The sequence below is a fragment of the Netta rufina genome (genome assembly GCF_964035555.1).
Source record: "Netta rufina genome assembly, chromosome: 21".
NCBI lineage: Eukaryota > Metazoa > Chordata > Aves > Anseriformes > Anatidae > Netta > Netta rufina.
The window spans coordinates 6,406,332-6,427,782 of NC_140145.1; the positions used below are offsets into that span (position 1 = coordinate 6,406,332).

At 40.3% G+C, this 21,451-nt stretch overlaps 2 protein-coding genes across 4 annotated transcripts in view; both read left to right on the forward strand.

Annotated features, from left to right (window-relative positions):
- TPST1 (tyrosylprotein sulfotransferase 1) overlaps positions 1 to 9,237 on the forward strand; it is a 29,604-nt gene extending 20,367 nt beyond the window's left edge. The window contains exons 4-7 of one of the 3 annotated variants that reach the window (XR_014619034.1): positions 5,192 to 5,242; positions 6,782 to 6,855; positions 7,859 to 7,900; positions 8,898 to 9,237. Coding sequence is in view for 2 of the 3 variants with exons in the window: in XM_084299542.1 (XP_084155668.1) it covers positions 5,192 to 5,242; positions 6,782 to 6,826 (96 nt within the window). In the remaining variant the exon portion in view is untranslated. Of the gene's footprint in view, positions 1 to 5,191; positions 5,243 to 6,781; positions 7,901 to 8,897 lie in introns of those variants that run through there. The other 2 variants (XM_084299543.1, XM_084299542.1) reach the window with 2 other exon arrangements.
- A 5,076-nt stretch (positions 9,238 to 14,313) lies between these two features.
- KCTD7 (potassium channel tetramerization domain containing 7) lies at positions 14,314 to 18,742 on the forward strand (the record flags this gene model as incomplete). Its single annotated transcript, XM_084299833.1, has 4 exons — positions 14,314 to 14,531; positions 15,288 to 15,457; positions 17,663 to 17,841; positions 18,366 to 18,742. Exons 1-4 carry the CDS (start codon positions 14,388 to 14,390, stop codon positions 18,740 to 18,742), a joined length of 870 nt encoding a protein of 289 aa, XP_084155959.1. The 5' UTR covers positions 14,314 to 14,387.
- Positions 18,743 to 21,451: the final 2,709 nt, after the last annotated feature.

Consider the following 21,451-nt stretch of genomic DNA (forward strand, 5'->3'; position numbering starts at 1 on the left):
CAGAACACACCAAAAGCCAGAGAACAATTCACAACTGCAAGATCCTGACTTATGCCCAGTAGAAACTGGCTTATTGTTATGTTATGGTTGGCTAAGTGCTTTCCTTTCACATCTGTAACGTATTACATCAGATTTTCTTTGGCACACACTCCCTGCTAAATGAGTTTGTATGCTAGGAATACATATTCCAGTCATTTCTTTTAACTTCTTCATGAAGTTATGATCCTTGCCCTGGAGAGATCGAGAGACGGAAACATACAAAACTATAGAAAAAGCTATGGTTTTCATCATGACTCTTCAAATATGTGTGGGTTTCTCTAATCACATCCGAAAGCTGTTATCTCTCTCTGTTTTATGTTCTGTTGATGCTTTTTTTCTGCAGTAACATTCAGAGGAAAAAGCAGACTTCTATTGACTCCTGTTTCATACCCATATTAAATTGTGAGGAAATGTCTCCTGCTGGTAAATGTCGAGACATCCGTGACGATCTTGATTTCAGGACTCTGTATCTGGGGCTTTAAAGATAGAAAGAAACAATCTATGATTAAAGGGCGTGAAGTGAGTCTATGCTACTGCATGAGAGTAATTACTTGTGCTGTCAAAGATGGGTAAATGTAGAGGTATAGTGTGATGCCAGCTGCTCGAGTAGCCTTGGGGGGGAAAAAATAAAAAGGCTTTTGAGGCAATCTCTGATACTTAGACAAATAAACAATTTTTATTTTATTTTATTTCATCTGTCTTACGACTGCCAGCAGCACAGACTTGATCAGCATCCTTTAAATGTGTTCAATACTGGTATTTTTTCCAGCCTGGAGATTCCCAACTGCGTTGTTTGTCTCAGGAGTCATGAACTTAATTTTTATTCATTACTATCTGTGCATATATATAACTAGTAAGATATATAGTTATTAACAAGATAGACAATTAGGTAGGGTTGCAAACTGCCTCTTGGCAGATACTCAGTGGCTTAAAATCTTGCTTTCTGTGTTATTTTACTGGATAAATATTTACATCTTGGACAGTCTTCTTTGCTGGCAGTTCCAACAAAGAAATAAAGAATTGTGTAAGCCTTGTAAGCTGCCTAGAAACTAAGGAAAGTGAGGATACCTCCATGTAATGTGCAATAAGGGATGGTTTCTAGAAGGGAGCTTTGTACCGGTTTTATTTTATTTTTTTATTTTTGGATAATTAAACATTGATTGCTTTGTACTCGGGAACTTTGATGTTTTGAAAATCCAGGAAGCCCAAGTACGTTTACTTCCAAGCTAATTTCTAGACAAGAAAGACCATTATCTATGGAAATGGCCAAATAAAATGTGTTTCTTTCTAAACTAGACTTAAAAGCGGGAGAAAATGAGTGCTTTGATTGTCTCTAAAGTATATTTTTGATTTGAGCTTCTCAGAGTTATTCTTCCATTCTTAAACTTTCCTTGTGTATTTACAAGGGTTTTGTCAGACAACTGGATGTGACCTTTTTTTTTTTTTCCTGATCTCTTTTTGAGAATAAAATGCATTTGGCTTAGCTATGAGAATGTTTTTCAATTATTTTGTATGTAGAACAGCTTGAATAATGCCAACAGTGAACAACAAACTGACACGGACTTCAGATTATTCTCTGCCCCCTTTGGAAATCCATTTGTGCTTGCAAAATAATTCTTTTAGAAATGGTAAACACCATTTCTGCTCAATTTTACTGAATTCTTGCTTAGACTGGAAATCATTCTGATATCCTGCTTCAGCCACTCTGTGCTGCCAGTCTCCAAATAATATGTTTTAGGCTTAGAAATTGGTCTGAAAAGAATTTTGAATCTGAAACCTTTTAATGCCTTTGGCTGCAGATGTAGTCATTGTTTTATGAATTTCTGGATTGCGGATGATCGCTGGCTTTTCATTCATAAGGGACCACTCACCATTTTTGGAACTACTTTAAACCAGTTTATAGGCAGGCTCAACCTTGACAAAACCGGAATGCTGATAATGGCAGTTTTGAGTGAGAATTAGGCACGGTTGTGTCTTAAACACAATCGGGGTGCAGTTTTATAGGCTTGGCATTGGTTGTATTCTGCTTCTATAAATTACAATATGTAAATTGGGGTATTTGATGTGCATATAATATCAAATGCCCCGAAACGTGTTCTTATCTTTCCAGGTTATGACTCAAGTATCATTATTTTTCTTAATGTTGCTGTTGGATGAATACCCTTGACGAGCCCCTGTTGATGTTTATGAGGAGTAAATGCTCTTGCTACAAAGGGCCTTACACTGGTAAGGTTTTTAGAGCAGAGACACATACTTATTTTTATATTACATACATATATATTGGAATTGCAGGAGAAGGAAGGGAAAGCAAGCCTACAGAGTGCCCAGCACGGTGTCACAATGCAGCATTGTCATCGGTGTTATTGTTTATAAAAGTGTGCAGGTGATGACTGCAGCGGTTTACGGGAAGACGTGACGAGAAGCCTCGCTGGCTTCCAGCATCCACCCTCGTCTAATAAAAGATGCTGCTTTTGCCTGGGAGCCTTGCCTAGGTTGTTCTGTCTTATTTTTAATGTGGTGATGAGATTGATTTGCAACTTCCACTTCTGCTGTTCAGAATGCAAGCCTGCATTTTAATGGTTTGGTTAAAAGCTGAAAATATGAGATCCTGTCCTTCATTTAGAAATATTTATTATATAGCTAGGCTCCAAGAAGCCACATGCTGGAATTTTTGACCAGCGTGGCCTTCATTAAGTTACCATGGGGATGGCAGTACCCCCATCTGAATCTAACCAAAAGCTTTCCCTGTTGCTTTGAGTCAGCCTTGCTATTTCGTCTAGGCCAGGGGTATCAAAAGGACCTGAGTTCTGCAGTGTGTGTGTGTATAAAGATTCCTATTCTAATGCTGGGCCTTAGCAAAGGCTTGTTTGGCTGTGTTTAGCCTAGAGAAAGAGTAATGAGAACTGCCAGCTTTTTAGTCCACTCCACACGAGTCCTGCAGTTCAGTGCTGCAGGTCTGTTTTTGGGGAGAGGTGTCCCAGAGGCAGGAGGTGCTGAGCAGGCTCTGCTGCAGTCCTGGGCCTGCAGCACGTTGGCAAGGTGAGTATGGCCTCATGCTCTTTGTGCTGAAGCAGAGAAAATGGATATTTTTAACAAGGGTCCCTCAAGTTCCAGAATCATTTCCTTTGACGCATTTTGCAAACCAGGCATCGCAGCTTGGGGCGGCGCTTCCAAATAGCTCCATTTCCATTTTAGGGCTTTGTAGGGTTTTGGAAGGTTTGTAGGTTTTGATTCTATGTGATTATAGCCCCATAAGAACCCATGACACTAGGGTGTTCAGTCTCTTGGGTTCAGTAGAAAGGATGGTAAAACCCTTCCTATTTTATTTATTTTTGTCAGGGGAAAAAAAAATCAATAACACAGAGTATTTCCCCCCTTTGGAATGTATTCCAGTTTAATCGTAAAAGCAAACAGCTTTTAAGAAGTATCCTCTAGAGAGATGATGATGATGCATTGCCAATTTATTTCCTAATTGGTCAGATAGTGGAAACACTTGTTTGGTGTGGCTCGTGGTACGTTTGAGAATATTTATTGCTTGCTCTTTCTCCAAACGGTGTTGTTTCAATAATAACATTGTGCTCTGAAAGATCAGAAATGGTGGTAATAACAAACTGTCGTGAAGTCAGGCTGGTAATGAGGCTACAGCTGGAGAAATTCATAATCACAAGAGCTGTTGGCTTTGACCTTGTAGCAGCCCTGCTATTAAGGGCTTTGTACCTCTTTTGCCAAAATGAGAGATTGCTGGGTGTGTTTTTCTGTTCACATCTGTAGGAATATGGAGTATCACAGGGGGACTCTTCTGTACTCATATACAAACCTATTAATTTATATGTCATTTAGTATTGAAAAGTATACCGCTGTTTTTTTCTTCTTCCCTTTTATTTTCTTTTCATATACAGAAATATGTATTAATGACTGAAGGGCATGAAAATAATAAAGGAGAAGTTAAGCTTCACCCAACTTTGCGTTCTCTTGGAGAGGCAGAGGTTTTAGGTGTGTGGTTACATCCTATGGGGAAAGAAGCTAAGTGTCTGATCTTGTCCGCTAAGTGACTCAAGGTCTGACATGAAACACTTAGGAAAACTTCTATTTAAAAAACAAAAAACACCTGTGTTTCTGTGTTTTAGAGTGTTATTTATGTGTCTTGCAATTTTGAAGCAAGTGGATAATCTTTCCTGTTAGCAGAGAATTATAGCAGCTAGATATGCAAATAAAGGGATGGATTTCTATTAAACAGGGTAGAAGGAGATGCTGACTCTCCTTGAGTGTTGACCATTTTAATAGAATTTAAACCTTAGCTTTTCTAGACTTCGGCTGTATTTTCATTGTGTCCACAAACTCTTCTCAAGGCTAACAGGACTTTCTTTTGACAGCACAGTAAGGTGGGATCAGTTGTTCGCGTGTGATCCTTCCATTTGCATTTGCATAAATGAAAGTTTGTACATGATGAATACTTGAAAGCATCAAAAAAATCTTGTATTTTGTGACATTTGTCAAGTGTCTGAACTGTGAAATGTTTGGGAACTGAAAGTTGGTTGTTGGGTAATCGTTCTGACAGTCCATGGGATCGTGACAAGCAGTTCTTTCGGAAGACTTTAAATGGAGTCTCTGAATTGTAAACTGTAATAAAGTGCAAGCAGAATTTATTTTATTGAAGGTGCTGAAATATGATGCAATGGATTTGTTTACTTGTAAACTTCCCCAAAAGTATGTATTATAACAACTCAGCCTCAGCGTATTTAATCATTCTGTAGAAAATTTTTTTCTAAAAGTATAGTGAATGAATTATGTAGGACTTAATGAATGATTGATTTGAGCAAGCTTGAAATGTAATACCAGTTAGAGTTGTATCATTTGAATGCAAACACAGTTGGAATATTAAATACCTTTCTCAAATGTTGCCATCTGTGTTGAGTAAAGAGCAAGCCTGGGACTGAGCGTAAAGCTGTAGAACTTCAGACTGCCAGACCTCGTGAGTGAAGCTTGCTTTTACAAATGGGTTGTACTCGGTTTAGGAGACTCCCTGGCAGATCTGATTTAGCATTACTGCATACTAATAACCTAGAATACTCTAGTTTATTTTTGCTTAAACAATATTTCAAACAATAGTGAGTGCTAGCTTTGAATACTAAATCATATTTTATTTTTCCAGGTCTATAAAGGTGAATTTCAGCTTCCTGACTTTCTCAAAGAAGTGCCACAGGTACAGTATTCAGTTAGTTTCCTTTTTGTGGGTATAGCAGCAAGTTAGTATGAAAACAACCTTTGTAAGCCACTTCTTCATAGATTTGATTTTCTGATTGATTTTGAGAGAATAGCTTGTCCATAAGATTAAATCTCCAGCACCCCTGCTCTTGCACTCAACTGTGCCAAGGCTTTTTTGAGTGTGTGTGTAACTCTAGTGTTAGTAGTATGGTGTCCATAAACCCCAGCTGACTGAGGACTACTGTGAAACTGGTGGAAAGTTTGGCTCTGTATTTTGTCGTGCAGACCAAATTGCAAAGCTCGTTATTTGTAGAGAAGCTTTACCTTTTGTTGTCTTGCACTGAAAGGTTTAAAGCAAGTAGATTATAGATAGCAGAGAAACAATGAGACGCTTTAAAAGAAATGCTACAATACCTGGCAAAACAATAAAAAAAAAAATCAATGTTGCAGGCTGTATAATTGATACTAAATGTTTAAAGTGCTTTTTACATCGTGCTTTGATAGAAAAAACAGGAAGTGGCTCATCCCTGTTACTGTCTCAGGGTGTGTTCAAGTAAAGCTAAGTAGAAAAATATTTGTTTTTTTTTTTTATTTTCCTCCAATTTGTCCTGCATATATGGGAGTATAGTTTTGTGGATTGGGAGAGAAAACATTTTAGGGGCTCTTTGCCTCCAGAACTTTATTTTATCTTTGCAACTTAGGAGAACAAGAGGCACCCTTACTTCCCATTAACCTCAGTAGGAGCTGTGGGTGGGCAAGCCTTTTGGCTTACCCATGACTTTTATTGTTGCTGGTATTTTAAGTTGTGTTTTTTTGTTTTGTTTTGTTTTTTAAAGTCCTGATCATAGAGCTTCCTTCAGCCTCCTGCAAGGCCTTTTTCTCCTTTTCCAAGGGCTGCAGGCCACCATCATTCTTTAGTTAGATTTTGTTCTGTTCAGCAGCTCTGTTTTGGGCAGGAGAGGAGCATCTCTTATTTTGACCACGTGTGATCTTTATGCAGCCTTTCTGGGGGGGAGTACTTTAGCAGAGTTGTCTAAAAATAAAAGAATTATTGGGCAGAGCAATACACTGAAATGGTAACTTACAGCATGACTGTAGCCAAACGTGCAAGTATTTTAAGTAAAAGAGGAAAAGATTCCATGCTTTTCTCCTAGTTTCTAAAAATCCTGTACAATGACTAAAAGCAGACAAGTTATTTACCGTGCTTGTGTTACTTTGTTTCTACATAATTCTTGTCTTTAATCATACAAACAGTACAGAAGTTTACTTAAAACATAAATGTAAGTAACCTATCAAAAGTTAAATAGTTTGCAGTGTCTGTACTTAAAACAAACAAAAAACTGGTGGGTGCAAGTTTTCTTGACTTTGGTTCCCAAATATTAGCAAAAGGCTCATTGAGCATGACTTTTTGTTCGATGTAGAGATTCAAAAATACACAGTAGAACCTACCACTCACAAACGAGGCTTTTTGACTTATTCCATCAATTCAAATGAAAATTAGCTTATTAAAAAGGAAAACTGGTTTCTTTTGTTCCAGCCCAAGAAGACAGTAGAAAGGAAGTCTCGTGGCAAGATAAAATGAACATGGATCAGTAAAGTTGAATAGCTGTAGTGTCTGTTTCATGTTTTCAGAATATAACTTTTTGCTGTGGACACCAAATCTTTCTGATAAACCTTTTGTGTGATCTCTAATGTGGGCTTCGCGCTCTTACTGGATGTTTGCGTGCTCTCACCCCTTCGGACAGTTAGTGCTCGTGCTTTGCAAGTTGTGCTCAGCTAATAGAAACCATTAAGAATCTGGCACCACGCAGCTAAATGTGCTGTCGCTCACAGCATTGTTCACTGCTGGCCAAAATGTCTATGCAGCTTAACGGCAAGAAAACTATTTAAATGTGTGCTGCTTAAAAGTTATTGTTAGCTAATTGTATCGAGGAAGTGTGCTGCAGTTATTTCATAATGCTTTCAAATGCAATTACTGTGTTTATTTCAAGATTATCTATAATGTAACAGACAAATATATGCATATATGGCTGCAAGCATAGGGTGTGTCGGAACAAAAGGAGATTAAACACTGCTGATAAAGATTTCTGGAAAATGCAGGGAGATGAGCTATCGTAAAAACTTAGCACATTGTGTAATGATGGTGTGCTAGCCAAATAAATTATCCTCGATCTGCCAACAGTGTCCATTAGTTAAATTATGTTTTGTATTTTCCAGTTACCTTGTGATATGTCAAAAGAACGTGGTCCAGTATTTCTAGCCGATGGCATCTTGAAACCCGTATGATAGGGGAGGTTACTAAATTGTACTCCCCTAAATTACAGAGCTGAATTTATACAATTAGCTTAGTATGACTACAATGTTTACCTAATTCTCAGCAGATTTATTCCAAAAAGCAAAACAAAGCTTTGTGAAATAGAGAATGTTTCTTAAACTATAAACACTGGAGCTGGAGGTAAAAATTATTCTGATGAAGTATTCTTTAGTTAAGTATACTAAAGATAAAATTAGCATAACCCAAGCAGCTAAATGGTGCATGGGTGCTGCTGCTGCTACCTTTTCCCCTAATGTAAAATTGCTAATTTTATTTTAATTATTTACTTAACAGACTGAGCCTATGGAATAGAAGACAAAATGGATCTTTCTTGCACAGAAGGTAATAAAAACACACGCATAATGCATTAGTTAAGGTGATCTTTTTAAACTAACGTAACCCCATGCAGGAGTCTGGGTAAGAAAAATATGAAGATCTGATCTTGGTTCAGAATCTGGAAAAAAAAAAAAAATCGCATGGAGGTAAGTGCTCAGTAAGAGCTACAAACCGTAGTTTTTGTGGTTTAAGAGTCACTGTGCAGTTCTACATGGCTCATTACAGTTTGCAGTGTTTGCTATGCTACTGAATTGTCAACACTACATTTGAGCCTGACATTGAAAGAAATACATAAAACTGAACCACTATTCATTCAGATATTCTTCAGCAAGGTTTCTTGTTCATTTTGGTACTGCACAAGTACTATAACATACTTGCACAACAGATTCAGGTTGCCATTTTAACAAAATACTATAAGGATGAATTTTCATGGTCTCTTTTTTAATCATTTGCCCTTTTAGATAGAGGAAAAAGCTAAACATAGACTGACTTGTATCGTTTGCTTTTTGTGTATCTCATAGTCAATATTTTAGCTGTTGAAATAACAACGGCAAGATTGTTCAGGGAACCCAGTAAATTCTCGAGTAGTTATCTAATGATTGTTGCAGGATTTTTACTGCATTAATCCACAATTTTTACTTGTCAACCATGTATTATCAAAAAATATTTAATCTGGGTGCGTTTTTCTATGGCCAAAATCATGATGCCACATAAATACAGCCAATATAGGTATCAATGTGTGGTCATGCATATGGCTTTCTCTATAGCCCTAAATATAGCCAAAAGCATCATACCAATTAGAAATAATGGATAGAAGTGTTTTTCAAAGATTGAGTGCAGACATTCATTCTGAAATTGATAGTCTTGACAGTAACTTTTCACACACTGAGGTGGCAGTGGTTGCTCGTAATTATTCAGTATTTTTGTAAATGCAAGATGTTATAAAGGATAAAAGCAATACTACATTAAATGCTCAAATATAACTATTTTCCTTTCTCTTTAGAAAAAGACTGCTGCCTTTTCAATGGAAGTGATGTTATAAGGACTGTCCCACTGCGATCAGTGAGATGTACAGCTCATGGCCCGCTTTTTTCAGAATTTTCTCCCCCATTTCTTTCATGCTCTTTTCTTTTTGGTCAAGATTTTGTTGTTGTGAGCGCATGTAAACCTGTTTAAAAAAAAAAAATCACAGATGTTATTGTAGAATTGTATTACACTTACACAACTATTTTTAAGGTTTTAAAAACTGCAACACAATGCCTGTCTTTGAAATTGATATTCTGTCTTCTTAATTCCAAACCTCAGTCTTCTTCAAAGGCCTTTTTTTTTTTTTTTTTTTTTCTTTTCCCTTTAGCAGTTTGGTTTTAAATGTATGAAACTTTCAGAAGTGGTCTGTGCTTGTCCTAAGGATTTTTGGTGGAACAGTTATTTGTCTTATTGACGTGGAAATTGTTAAATATCTTTTTATTTAAAAAAGTTGATAAATTACATGTACAATTACAATTCAATGATCTTTTGTATTTTATTTTTCAAAATAAATGCTTTAAATGTGATTTTTTTTATTAATGTTTTTGCCTCTGAGTTAAGATTGAAATAATTGAAGATATCGGATTACTTGAAAGTTATAATTTAATACCCTGGCTGTTGATCTCTTCAAGATTTGCCGCTGAATGGATTTTGTTTGCTTTTAGCAGCTGGGCAATGATACAAAAAGGAATTGGGGTAGGTATCCTACTGTGAGGTACAGAAACAGTAACACGAAATGTGTTTGCTACAGGGAGAAGTAGGTAGCTTTCAGGCAGGCGGCAATGGTGAGGAAATCACTTCTGGAAAATGCCCCTGCCTATTCCTAAAGCAGTGCGGTGGAATTTGTGTCCTAAAGCTCTGAGGATCTGTCAGCTGCTTGGGAAGATGCTTACTCAAGTAAGTCTGTGTTTTGTTTTGTTTTCTGTTTGCTTTGGTCTTGTTTTCTAACCCCATGTATGGCCCAAAGATGGCCTCGGGGTTATCCACTGGTTTCACAAGCAGCCTTTTTTTTCCAAAATGCTTCTAAATTTACACGATTTCTGCCTCATGATTTGAAACAGTCGTTTTCCTTCTGTTTCCTTTGTTCCCTTGAGATCGCCGAAGTGTAAATCAGCAGCAGACGAAGGCTTTTTTAGGTGCCTTCAGGAACTGAATCCTCTTTAGAGTTACCCAACTGATCACCAAATGTGAAAACAGCAGTTTTGTTCGATCAGGGCCCCAAAAACGAAGCGGGAGCATCCCCTGGTGCCCACACGGAGCAATGGCCTCTCCGTGCAGCCGCCTGAGGCGGGCGGGAGCGCTGCAGCCCCAGGCCCGGCCCGGGCGCTCCGTGAGGCGGCGACGGGGCCTCGCTGCCTCCCGATGGTGTCGAGGGCTCGGGTCCCTTCTCCTCGGGGTCCCCGCTGAAGTTTGGGCCCCTTCTTCTCCCGGTGGCGGCGGCAGGGACCTCTCCGCAGCCCCGCCACGGAGCCGCCAGGGGGAACCGGGGAGCCGGGGCTGAGGCCGGGCCGTGCGGGCGCCTCGTCTTCGTGTTCTCCTCAACGCCTTCAGGCGGAACAGCCGCGGATCTCTGCATCCTGCAGGGATTTAACACCTCTATTTTTAATACTCCTGAGGGAAATATTCGGTGTGGGGGGCGGCGGAGCGCTGGAAAAGAGCGGGGGAGAGGGGAGCTGAGGGGAGGGAGCTGCAGCAAGGGTGAGCCCCTTGGTGCTTTGCAGGACATGGCGTGGTGCTGAGCCCAGAGCTGGCAGCTAGCTGCTTAATTAATACTTAATTGGCTGAGCACCAGGCTTATCAATGTGCCTGGCTTCATTTCCAAACTCTCTTGGGACAGCTCTGCCTTGCCCGTAACAGCGGATGGAGCCACCTTACATCAGTCCTGTAAAAAGACCCTAAAAGCTTGCTGTTGCCTCACGATTCTGCACAAAAACGCAGCAGTTGCTGTGGACAAACACAGGCTGTGTGGCCTTCACCTGCGGGTAGTGCTGGGACCTCTGTTAGGCCTCTCCGCTGCCCTGTTTTCCCCCTTCAGAAGGTTGCTGTTGGTGAGGTTTCCTATCATATCCTCCCATACCACATCCTTGCTTTTAGGCTGCTCTGCATGGCCAGGTACCGAATTTACAGCGTGCCTTCAGCATAATTTTTGTTGTCGTTTGGGCATGACTAGATGTGCTAAGCTGGCGCAGAGTTTTACAATCAGATTTACAACACAGTTTACTGCAGCCCAGGGATTCCTGCCCTGTTTCAGAATGTTTCTTTGCTGTTGTTACGCAGATTTATTAGGATTGCTGTAACTGGATGTCCTGTCTCTTCCTGCTTTGCTCACGCAAGGCTTTGATCATCTGAGTCTCTTAAAAAAAATCGTAGAGAGCAGAGGTCCTGTCTCATTCTCTATCCTCACAGGGACCCAGGTTCTCCTGGAGATGAGGGAGGTTCCCTGGCAGCCAGGTAGGTGTCTCCCCAGTGTTCCCGTGAGCTGGCTTTGAATAGCAGCTCATGTAGGTTACCAGATCTCTTGTGACGGATTCAGAGATCACTACACTGGGACAGACTTTGAGCGTGGAATTATGTCACTTCTTTATACACGCATAATGTTGCCAACAGCAGTGTAACTTCAGAAGGTGTTTAGGAGAAAGCTGCTTAAACCAATATGGAAAAGCTGAGGGAACAGCAGTGCTTTAACTTTTTTTTTCAGTCTCAGCATGAAGTAGAACCCAGCGCAGGGTTGCTGTTATTCCCTAGGGAATGAAGCGCAACTTGCAGGTCCAGTTCATTGAGTGAGCTTTCTCTGGCGTGTGTTTTTGAAGCAGTGTCTGAGTAGTCAATAAACAAAGCTTAAGGAAGTGATCTGTGCCATTTGAAGGACAAGCAGCTTGTAAACTGGAAGGAGGTATTTCTGGCAGAGTTGGGTGGTGCTGACATAGGTTCAATTAAATATTTGATTTAGAAATCTTTTTGTTTGTTGGTGATGCTTTCTTATTAATTATCTGTTGGTCTGGCCCTAGATGTATTTGAAAATTAAATTGACCCATTTATTTGGTTTAAATAAACAAAAGAAAACTTTAATGAGATGTAATAGAGAAATATTTTTGTGACTGGTTACTTATCACATATGCCCTAAGTAGAAAGGAAAGGATATTCAGATGAATGCATATTCTTCACAAAATGATGAAGATTTTATGTCAGAAAACTGGCCAGGGAGTAGTTTGTTTCTCTTTTAGACTGACTGGTCCAGTGAGCATTCACTAGCCTGTGTCTGTGGATGAGTAAGAAGCGAGGCAAACCCTGAGAGGAACTTCAGTGATCCTTTGATGACCATTAAAAACAGGTTAAACTTGTCAATGATCAATCTTCATATTATTGTCACAAGTCTTATTCATAAAATCCTGCACTAATTGTGGGCTGAGATCTTATATTCTGAACCTCACTATTAAGGAGATTGTTTTGTGTGAAAGCTCCAATGGGAAAGGTTATTGTTGATGACCTCATTAACCTATCCTCTTTCAATGTTTTATTTCCAAAACCTGGTGTCTCGCTGAAGGAGGATTATGAAAGGGGAAGCATTTCTTTCTCTCAGACCTCTACTTGTGCTGGGAAGGACGACTGTTCTGGTACAGTGCCCAATGTAGAAACCCCAAAACTCATTCTGTGGTCTGTGATTCTCATATACTTAATGGAGTCTCATTTTGTTTATGCAGACTATGCTCCATTTACGTGAAAACTAGGGGAGATTCTTGAAAAAAATGTGGACAACTGAAGATCACATTTTTGCCAGCTTTGAGTTCTTTTGAATATTCTTAAGAGTAGGGAAAATACAGCAGTTGAAGCACTGGTTTCAGGTAACAGCATGATAAATAATACGTTCACATTAGGGTCACACTCAGTTTTGACTGTGCACCTTAGAAATTAAGCTTCTATAAGCTGCTTTTTAATGATAACTTGTTTACTTCCTTAAAGTAGTCTGTATATAAATAATCTTTTATTTATGTTGTGTATTCCTTTTTATCTTTGCAAGGCGTGGTTGACTTGTTTTGATAACTGATGACGTCAGAATAAATAGTGTTTCAGGGCAAGCATTAAAACTGTTAGTGTGGTGAGGGTGTTGAGAAACGCAATTTTTGAGCTGCAGAGAAAAACTAAACACCTACCTTGAGCTGAGACAATGCCTCTAACCAAGCAATTGAAAAGCACTGAACCTGCTTCCCTGTGTTGATTAGGGTGTTGAACAGGATGTGGCATTCACCTCCAAACTGCAGTGCAAGAAGGCTCCAACCATTCCCGCAGACTGGGGTTAGCCCTGAAGAGCTTCTGTGGGCAGGCACAGCCCTTCTCTGTCTGGGTCCATCGGGGACCTGCAGCTTTTCCAGTGAGAGGCAGTGACTGCATTAGCAGATAGAAGCAGGCACGATATCTCATAGAATCACAGAATAATATAATCGTTAAGGTTGGAAAAGACCTTTACGGTCAGCTGGTCTGACCATCCCCCTACCACCAATGTCACCCACTAAACCCTATCCCCAAGCACCATGTCCAACCTTCCCTTGAACACCCCCAGGGACGGTGACTCCACCACCTCCCCGGGCAACCCGTCCCAGTGCCTGACTGCTCTTTCTGAGCAGAAATGTCTCCTCATTTCCAACCTGAACCTCCCCTGGCACAACCTGAGGCCATTCCCTCCGGCCCTATCACTGGTTACCTGTGAGCAGAGGCCGACCCAAGCTCCCCACCCTTTCCTCTCAGGCAGTTGCAGAGAGCAATGAGGTTTGCCCTGAGCCTCCCCTCCTCCAGCCCAAACCCCCCCAGTTCCCTTAGCCGCTCCTCACGGGACTTGTGTTCCAGAACCTTCCCCAGCCTCGTAGCCCTTCTCTGGACATGCACCAGAGCCTCGATGCCCTTATAGTGAGGGACCCAAAGCTGAACCCAGCACCCGAGGCACCCAGCAGCACCCAGGACCCTTTCCTCTGCCATTCACCCAGCTGTTAACGTTTTATGTCCACTTTTGCAGTGAGGTGAAGGAGGGAACGGGCGGAGGGGGGGGAGGTGCCCCTGAGGGGGGGGGCTGCCCCGGGGAGGGCCCGGCCCCGCCGCCCGGGGGCGCGCCGCCGCAGGGAGGCGCGCCCCCGCTGCCCCCGCCTCCTTTACCCAATCACAGCCGGCGGGCGGGCCTCCCTCTTCCCCCTCAACCAATCGCATCGCGCGGCCCGAAGGCGGCGGAGCCAATGGGGGCCGGTCGCGGGGCCGTGTGGGGCTGGCGGGGCGGCGGGCGGCGGGCGCAGCGCTCGGGGCCCGGCTCGCGTCGCCTCAGGGCCCGCAGCCGCCCCCCCCCCCGGCCGTGTCCCCCCCCAGGGATGCTCCGTGCGGCCGCCGCTCCTCGGGCCCTTCCCCTCGGCCCTCCCTGAGCCTCCCGGCTCCCGTTCAGCCCGGTGCACGTCCCGTCCGCTCCCGCCGAGCCGCAGCCAGCGGGATGGTGGTTGTCACAGGGCAGGGCAGAGCCAGCCGAGACCCGGATGAGGCCATGTCGAGCTCGGAGGCGGAGGATGAGTTCCAGGAGCCGGCCACCCCCACCGCAACCCAGGCGGGAGAAGCGCTGCCGCTGCTGCCGCAGCAGGTAAGGGCGCCGGGGCTCCCAGCCCCCCGGTGGGCCCGGGGCTGCGGCACCCACAGCCCAAATTCTCCGGGATTTCCTCGTGTCCCTGCCTGCCCGGTGCCGTTCCCGTTAATTCCTCAATCCTTGAAGCCCCTGGCGGCTTGATCTGGCACCTTGGCAGCGGTACGCCCAATTTCCATCCGTGTTTGAACTTGACAGATGCAGATAGGTCTTTATTCCGGTGCCGGAGCATCTTGGGGTGTGCTGTGAAGTTCTTGGGGCCTGCTGTAAGCCCAAGGTAAAGGCAGATTCACCGAGTGCTCAGCCCAAAGGAACCGGGGCCACAGCAGCTGAGGGCAAATCCCATGGCTGGCCTTGGAGTTTTCTGCCCCCTGCCTTTTGTTTTTATGGAAGAGGGAGGGGAGGTTGTTTTGTACTTGTTTTTTTTTTTTTTTCCCCAAAAGAGCCAAAAGGAAGCATCCACACTCCTAATGAATGTCTGATATTAAAATTGTAGTGGCTATTCATGTTTCAGGCTTCCATCCTCAATGACACCATTCACTGATTACATCCAGCAGCCATCCGAAGTATTCAAGGTGTTAACCCTTGAACCTCGCTGCTTTGTGGCAGCAGGCCAGGAAGGAGGCACTTGTCAGACCAAATTGTGTCATGGCAGCAAAGACTGTGCTGTGCCCTGTGGAAGTTCTCAACTGTTTGGCCTACGCGTGTCTGCAGCGCGCTCCGGGCTCGTTTCTGATGATGTGATTGCTTTTTCAGTTTCCAGAAGTTGTCCCACTAAATGTAGGAGGCACGCATTTTACAACGCGACTGTCAACGCTGAGACGTTACGAGGATACAATGCTGGCGGCTATGTTCAGCGGAAGACACTATATTCCAACCGACGCCGAAGGCAGATACTTCATAGACAGAGATGGAACTTACTTTGGGTATGTGTGGTGGTGGCCTCAGCACTTTGCTTCTCAAGGAGTTACTTAAAGAAAATAACTTTTAAAGAGAAATAAGTTTTATGTTTATTTCTTCTAGCTAAATCATATTTGCGAAGTAGGCTTTAGGAAAATGCGACTGGCATGCATCCCTGATTTCTAAACACCTCAAAGAGAAAATGAATTGCAGCATATCACAACTGAAACAATGCATTTCATTCCCAAGGGCTTAAGTTTTCCAATGGAGAAAGAAAAAACAAGTAATATTTTGAATTTGTGCACTGTCTCCTCTGGAGTATCTACTTTCAATGTATCAAAACATTCTTATGTTTTAAAAAAGAATTTTTTTTACATTGCTTCCATGTGAAGCTCTTTTGTATAACAGTACTTTTCAATTAATATTACATTGTTTATGATGAAGAGGGAATGGAGAAGATGCATCTAGGTTACTTACGCTATTAAAAGAATGATGTTTTCTGTGTTTAATAGGGTATTTGTGGATATTAAGCCACGTCAAGCTGTGCAGTCATGTGTTAAGAAGACACGTTGTCCAGAAATTGTCCAATTTCAATGCTTGACTGGTTTAAACTAGTCTACTCTATTAAAATTGCAATGATTAGAGGAGTATTTCACTTCCTATAAAATTCCCATTATATTAAGATCTTTTTTTGTGTGTGCTATGCCTTTAAATCATATTTTGAGTTGTTTCTAATTCTTACCATGTATCTGAATTTAGTCAAATTCATGTTTTGCTTATCAGACTGTTGCCTCTAGGTATATTATACTGCTCATTTTGAATACTGTTAGCCACATCCGTAAGTGCTGGATTTCCCCTGAAAGAGAACATGCAAGGGGAAGTATTGTTTGGCTTTAACTAATGCATTTCTGAAAGTATAAATGGACAGCTAACACAGTGTCTGTGCCTCTGATGGGTTTCAACTTCCCAAGAAGAAAGAGTCGTCAAAGTATATTTGCTTTTTGGTAAGTGAATAACTTACCTTTGGAGCTCTTCAAAAATACATTATATTAAAATGTGACTGAGGAAAAAAAAAAAAAAAGAACATGGCTTAAAGATCTTTTTAAATTATTTTTTCCTTGCCATGCCATATTCCTTCACTTTCAGGATTTGTTTTGAAACTTTGTAGCATTTGTGTAGCTTTAGCTAAATTAACCCTGATCTTACTAATACTCTACTTGTAAGATTGCCCGTGAGATTGCAGGAAATGATGTTTATCTTTGTTAGCGATGTTCATAGGTTAAGATCTTCACCCAAGGCACATTTTGCAATTTAACGTCTATTTCTTGTTTCTCCTTTGTAGACATTTCCTTAATCTCTTCATCAGAGAAGGATTGAATTATTTTCAAAGCACGTTTGGATTGTACCTTAATTTGAGGCAAAACTAGATTAAGCCACTGCAGTTACTAGAAAATAATTATTTCTTTACATTTAGCTATGTAAAAGTTCCTGCGACAGTGCTGGAAAATCAATTCATTTCCGATGTTACTGATCTTAATTCAAAATATACCAGGAACAGAAAGCTGTGTTAAGTGCTTGCTGTGTTTGTTGACATTGTAATGAAGATTACAGCAATGCTTGTTTTACTTGATATGGTCAATAATAGTTGGTTAATGCTTATAAAATTATTTCCCTGTTAAAAATCTTGCAGCTTAAGTGTTGCAGAACCAAAAGGAAATGTTCTCTCTTTTAACTGATTATTATTTTTGATTAAACAAATGTATACGGCCCTGGTACTGTGAAATGAACACCACCTTTGCAAATGCAGCATCCATTCAGCTAGAAGTTTAGTTCTGGGTGGGATAAAATGTCCATACATTTGAAAATCAGAAAGATTATTATGTCACGGACATAATTTTGAAATACAGTGACTACAATCTCTTTCCTGTGAAATACTGCATCCTCTTCTATTACTCCACCTTGAACTTTTTGTTAAAATGTGGTGTTCGTTTGGTGTTTTTTTTTTTTTTTTTTTTTTGAATGAGCTTTAACATTAACAGTCAAAAGGTAAAATACTTGAATTGGAGGCTTGAAAATGGCAAATGCTTTTAAAAATGTGTGCTGGAAATATAACTCAGTTACTGAAGATAAAGGATTTCTATCTCAGTAAACAATGAATACACTTCCTTTCCCACGCACAACAGTTTTGGCAGAAACTTCTTAATTAATAGTATTTTTTTCCTCTGTTTTAGAGACATACTTAACTTTCTGCGATCCGGTGACCTGCCACCAAGAGAGCGAGTGAGGTCAGTTTACAAGGAAGCTCAGTATTATTCCATAGGACCATTGCTAGACTATCTGGAGGATGTCCAGCCTCTTAAAGGAGAAAAAGTTAGACAAGCTTTCCTGGGCCTAATGCCATATTACAAAGGTAAATAAACAAAGTAGTATTGACTGTTTTCTTCGAGCATGATTCAAGTAGTATATGTGGTGTTCTCAGGCCTGCTTTCAGCCTTCAAACCAATTCCATTGTATTTTTAGAGTTTCTTATGTACCTTTCATGCTATTTAGATCCGTGAAGTTTCCACGTCAGATTTGTTCCTTCTGCATCTGAGGATGTGGATTTTTATGCTGTCTTAAAAGGGATCAAGATCTAGGTCATAACATGCAAGGCTTACTATTGAACGAGAAGGCTTCTGTGCCTCTGCATCTGTTCTGCTAGGCCCTGCAATTGAATAATTCTGGGCATATAGTAAGGACACAGAGTTCACGTGATAACTGACATTGATTTAATTAATACAGAATGTATCTAGCTGCATGCAGCTTACACTTGCTAATACTCTACTAAGAAAAACACGTGAGACACTGCAGTAATATGTTTCACAGGGAAAAAATGCATTGCTTTTCTTTTACTGTGTGCTTCACTGTTGTTTACAATTTGTTATTGTTTTTTAGATCATTTGGAACGGATAATTGAAATAGCAAAGCTTAGAGCTATGCAAAGAAAAGCAAGGTTTGCGAAACTGAAAGTTTGTGTCTTCAAAGAGGAGATGCCCATCACTCCTTATGAATGCCCCCATTTCAATTCTTTACGTTTTGAAAGAAGTGAAAGCGAGACGAAGCTGTTTGAACATCACTGCGAAGTAGATGTATCTTTTGGACCTTGGGAGGCTGTAGCTGATGTTTATGACCTTCTGCACTGTATTGTGACAGACCTGTCTGACAGAGGGATAACTGTGGATCATCAGTGTATTGGGGTGTGTGATAAACACCTGATAAATCACTATTACTGCAAGCGTCCTATCTATGAGTTCAAGATCACTTGGTGGTGAGTTATTTTGCCCAGAGCAGTGCAGGGGATGAAGGGACTTCTGGATGACGATTGCTTTTAATATTTTTGCAACGTGTCTCTGGAAATGCATTGCTGCTAACGTATATTGGAATCAATCTGCTGAAATGTTGGCTAATGCTTAGCTGTTCAGCAAAGAGGAACCTGTTGCAGAGGTTGAGAAACCTCTGAAATGTTTAAAAACCAGCCTGAAACAAGACTGTTGGCTCAGGTACCTTAATGAGGCACAAAACAAAGTCACCTCATGGAAATTATGGAGAGGAGTGTCTAACATCTGAAAAAAATGTGCCACCTACCAGGTGGCTTTAGTATCTTAGTCTGCAAAACGGATATAACAGATCTCACCTGCGTTATTGTAAAGCCTGGGGTGCTACTAATGCTGATATAACGTGGTTGAATTTTACCCACTTAGAAATGTTTTAGTCACTACTTAAACTTGCCACTTTATACAATTGAGTAACATCCAGCACAGAGATTCTGGAAATGTAATTTTGATGTAATAGACAACTTAAAAAAAGAGTATTCCCTATGTATTATTACTTGTGAAGATTAAGCTATATTCCTTCCTTTTTTTTTTTTTCTTAATTATGAATCTGCATTGTGAATTATAATACTATATTTCAATTGTTTCCATTGTTATAAAAAGGAACAGCAGATTTGGAATATATTCCTTAATGCTTTTAGGAATAATTACTGTTCATGGAAGACTTGTGCCTGTTTTTAGCCTTAGAAATTCTAAATGTTTACAGTATCTACAAAAAGAAGCTCTATAGAATCAGGTCATTTGCAAAGGCTTTTGGTAAATGAGAAAACTCCATATGTATGTTCCTATTAGCAGAAGTAGGAGGAATATTTAATGTATATTATTTTATTACTGACTCTTTTTACATTCTGTGATATTAAACTTTGTTCTAGAGTTAGTCAAATGACAAGTACTAACCTTTGCCTCACCTTTGGACAATTAAGTCTCATTTTCAACATTCTCGTTGACCCTTCTTGGTGTAATATCAGGATGTTTTTGTTTTTTTCAGCCTTCATATTCAAATGTACTGGTTGATGTATGGAGAAATAGCTGGGAAGTAAATTTCTTTCCATACTGGAGGAGGCAACCATTGCAGAATCGTATTCTTTTTAAAAGGTAGTTGTTGCAGTTCTGTCTATGAATAGCCATCTCCTGAAGTTCAATTACTTCATGTCCAAAACTGAAATACAGATCTAAAGATCTGAAGGTGCAGAAAACTCAAGTATTTTTCAAAAAGATCCCACTTGATGTGACCTCAAAACAAGCTTGAGGAGAGAGGGAAAGTTAATGTTTGCCTAATACATTCTGTTGGATTAGTTAATCCAACAGTTTTGTTTAATTAAACTTCTGACCAAAATGCTTTTAAGAAACATGTTAATTATAATAATCAAAATTCTCAGTTACCTGAGATAATTTTTAGAATAATTATTACAACTTTATCATAAAATTGTCTTGTAAAAACATTTTTGAGGAGGCTAATTGTTTGCATCAATTAACCTTCACACTTTTATGTTTTTAATTTTGGGATTTTTATTAAATCCTCTCCCTGAGGTAAGGACACACAGCTCTAACGATCTCATTTCAAATGTTTACTTAGGGTTGTTGTCAAGTGCTGAGCTTCAGGTCCAGAGCTTAAATTTGGAAAGGGAGTGGTGTGGAGGCAGGAAGGGGAGGAAGGCAAATGTCACGTCTGTGTATTTGTATCTTATTTTAAGTTGGATTAAACTGTTTTCTTAAATATTGGCCTTTCTGTTACAAGTCACAGGTCACTGTACTTGTATTTGACAACCTAAAATCACACGTCAAACTAACTAATAAAATCTCCCTAAACTGAGAGGAAGCTTGCATGATTTCTTTGCTACTCTGCTGGCTTCTGCTTGTTTTTGTTTTGTTTTTATTTCAGGGAGTCTTAAATTGCAAACCACAATTTCCAATAAAATGACATAAAACCTTACAGCTGAGGCTTACGAAGTTTTGGCTGTTTATATACCTCAGAGTTTCCAGCATCAGTTTATTCAGAGACCCTGATGAGAATCCCAGTTTTACTGGGATTTTACTGTTATTTTTTGCTACTTCCCATATAACTATTTACATGGGGACGTAATTCTGGTTTGAATTTCAGCACTACTTGTAGAAATGGAACACAGTCTGACTTAACAGTAGGATTTTTTGGAGGGCGGAGTTGTTCTGCTATCATAGAGAAGTTACAATAATAAAATCCCTGTTTAAATCATTTACTATTTTTAATATGCACACACTGATATGTTTTTTTCCTGCTAATTGTTGAAAGAAGTGTGGAAGAAAGGAAGACTACCTAACCAAAATGATAAAAATCTTGGTCTGTATCAGGTGCATCTTAGTTGAAACTTTCATCCTTCATGTCCTCCAGAAGACAGAAAACATTGTGCAATATCAAAAGAAAGCATGGATTTGAGCCAACATGCTTTCACTTAGCACATACATTCTGCGTGTTGTGATTTGTACAAATTAACAATATTGTGAGTGACTACACTTGTTCTAAGCAGTCTTTGTTTACAATGGTTTAGATTATATTGCCTAATATGTATTCGTTTTTTGACAGAAACAGAAGAGTTGTGCAGGCAGATGTCAGGGGAGTATAATCTAATAACTGGTTTATATAATGTTATTGACTTATCTTTTCTTGGCATA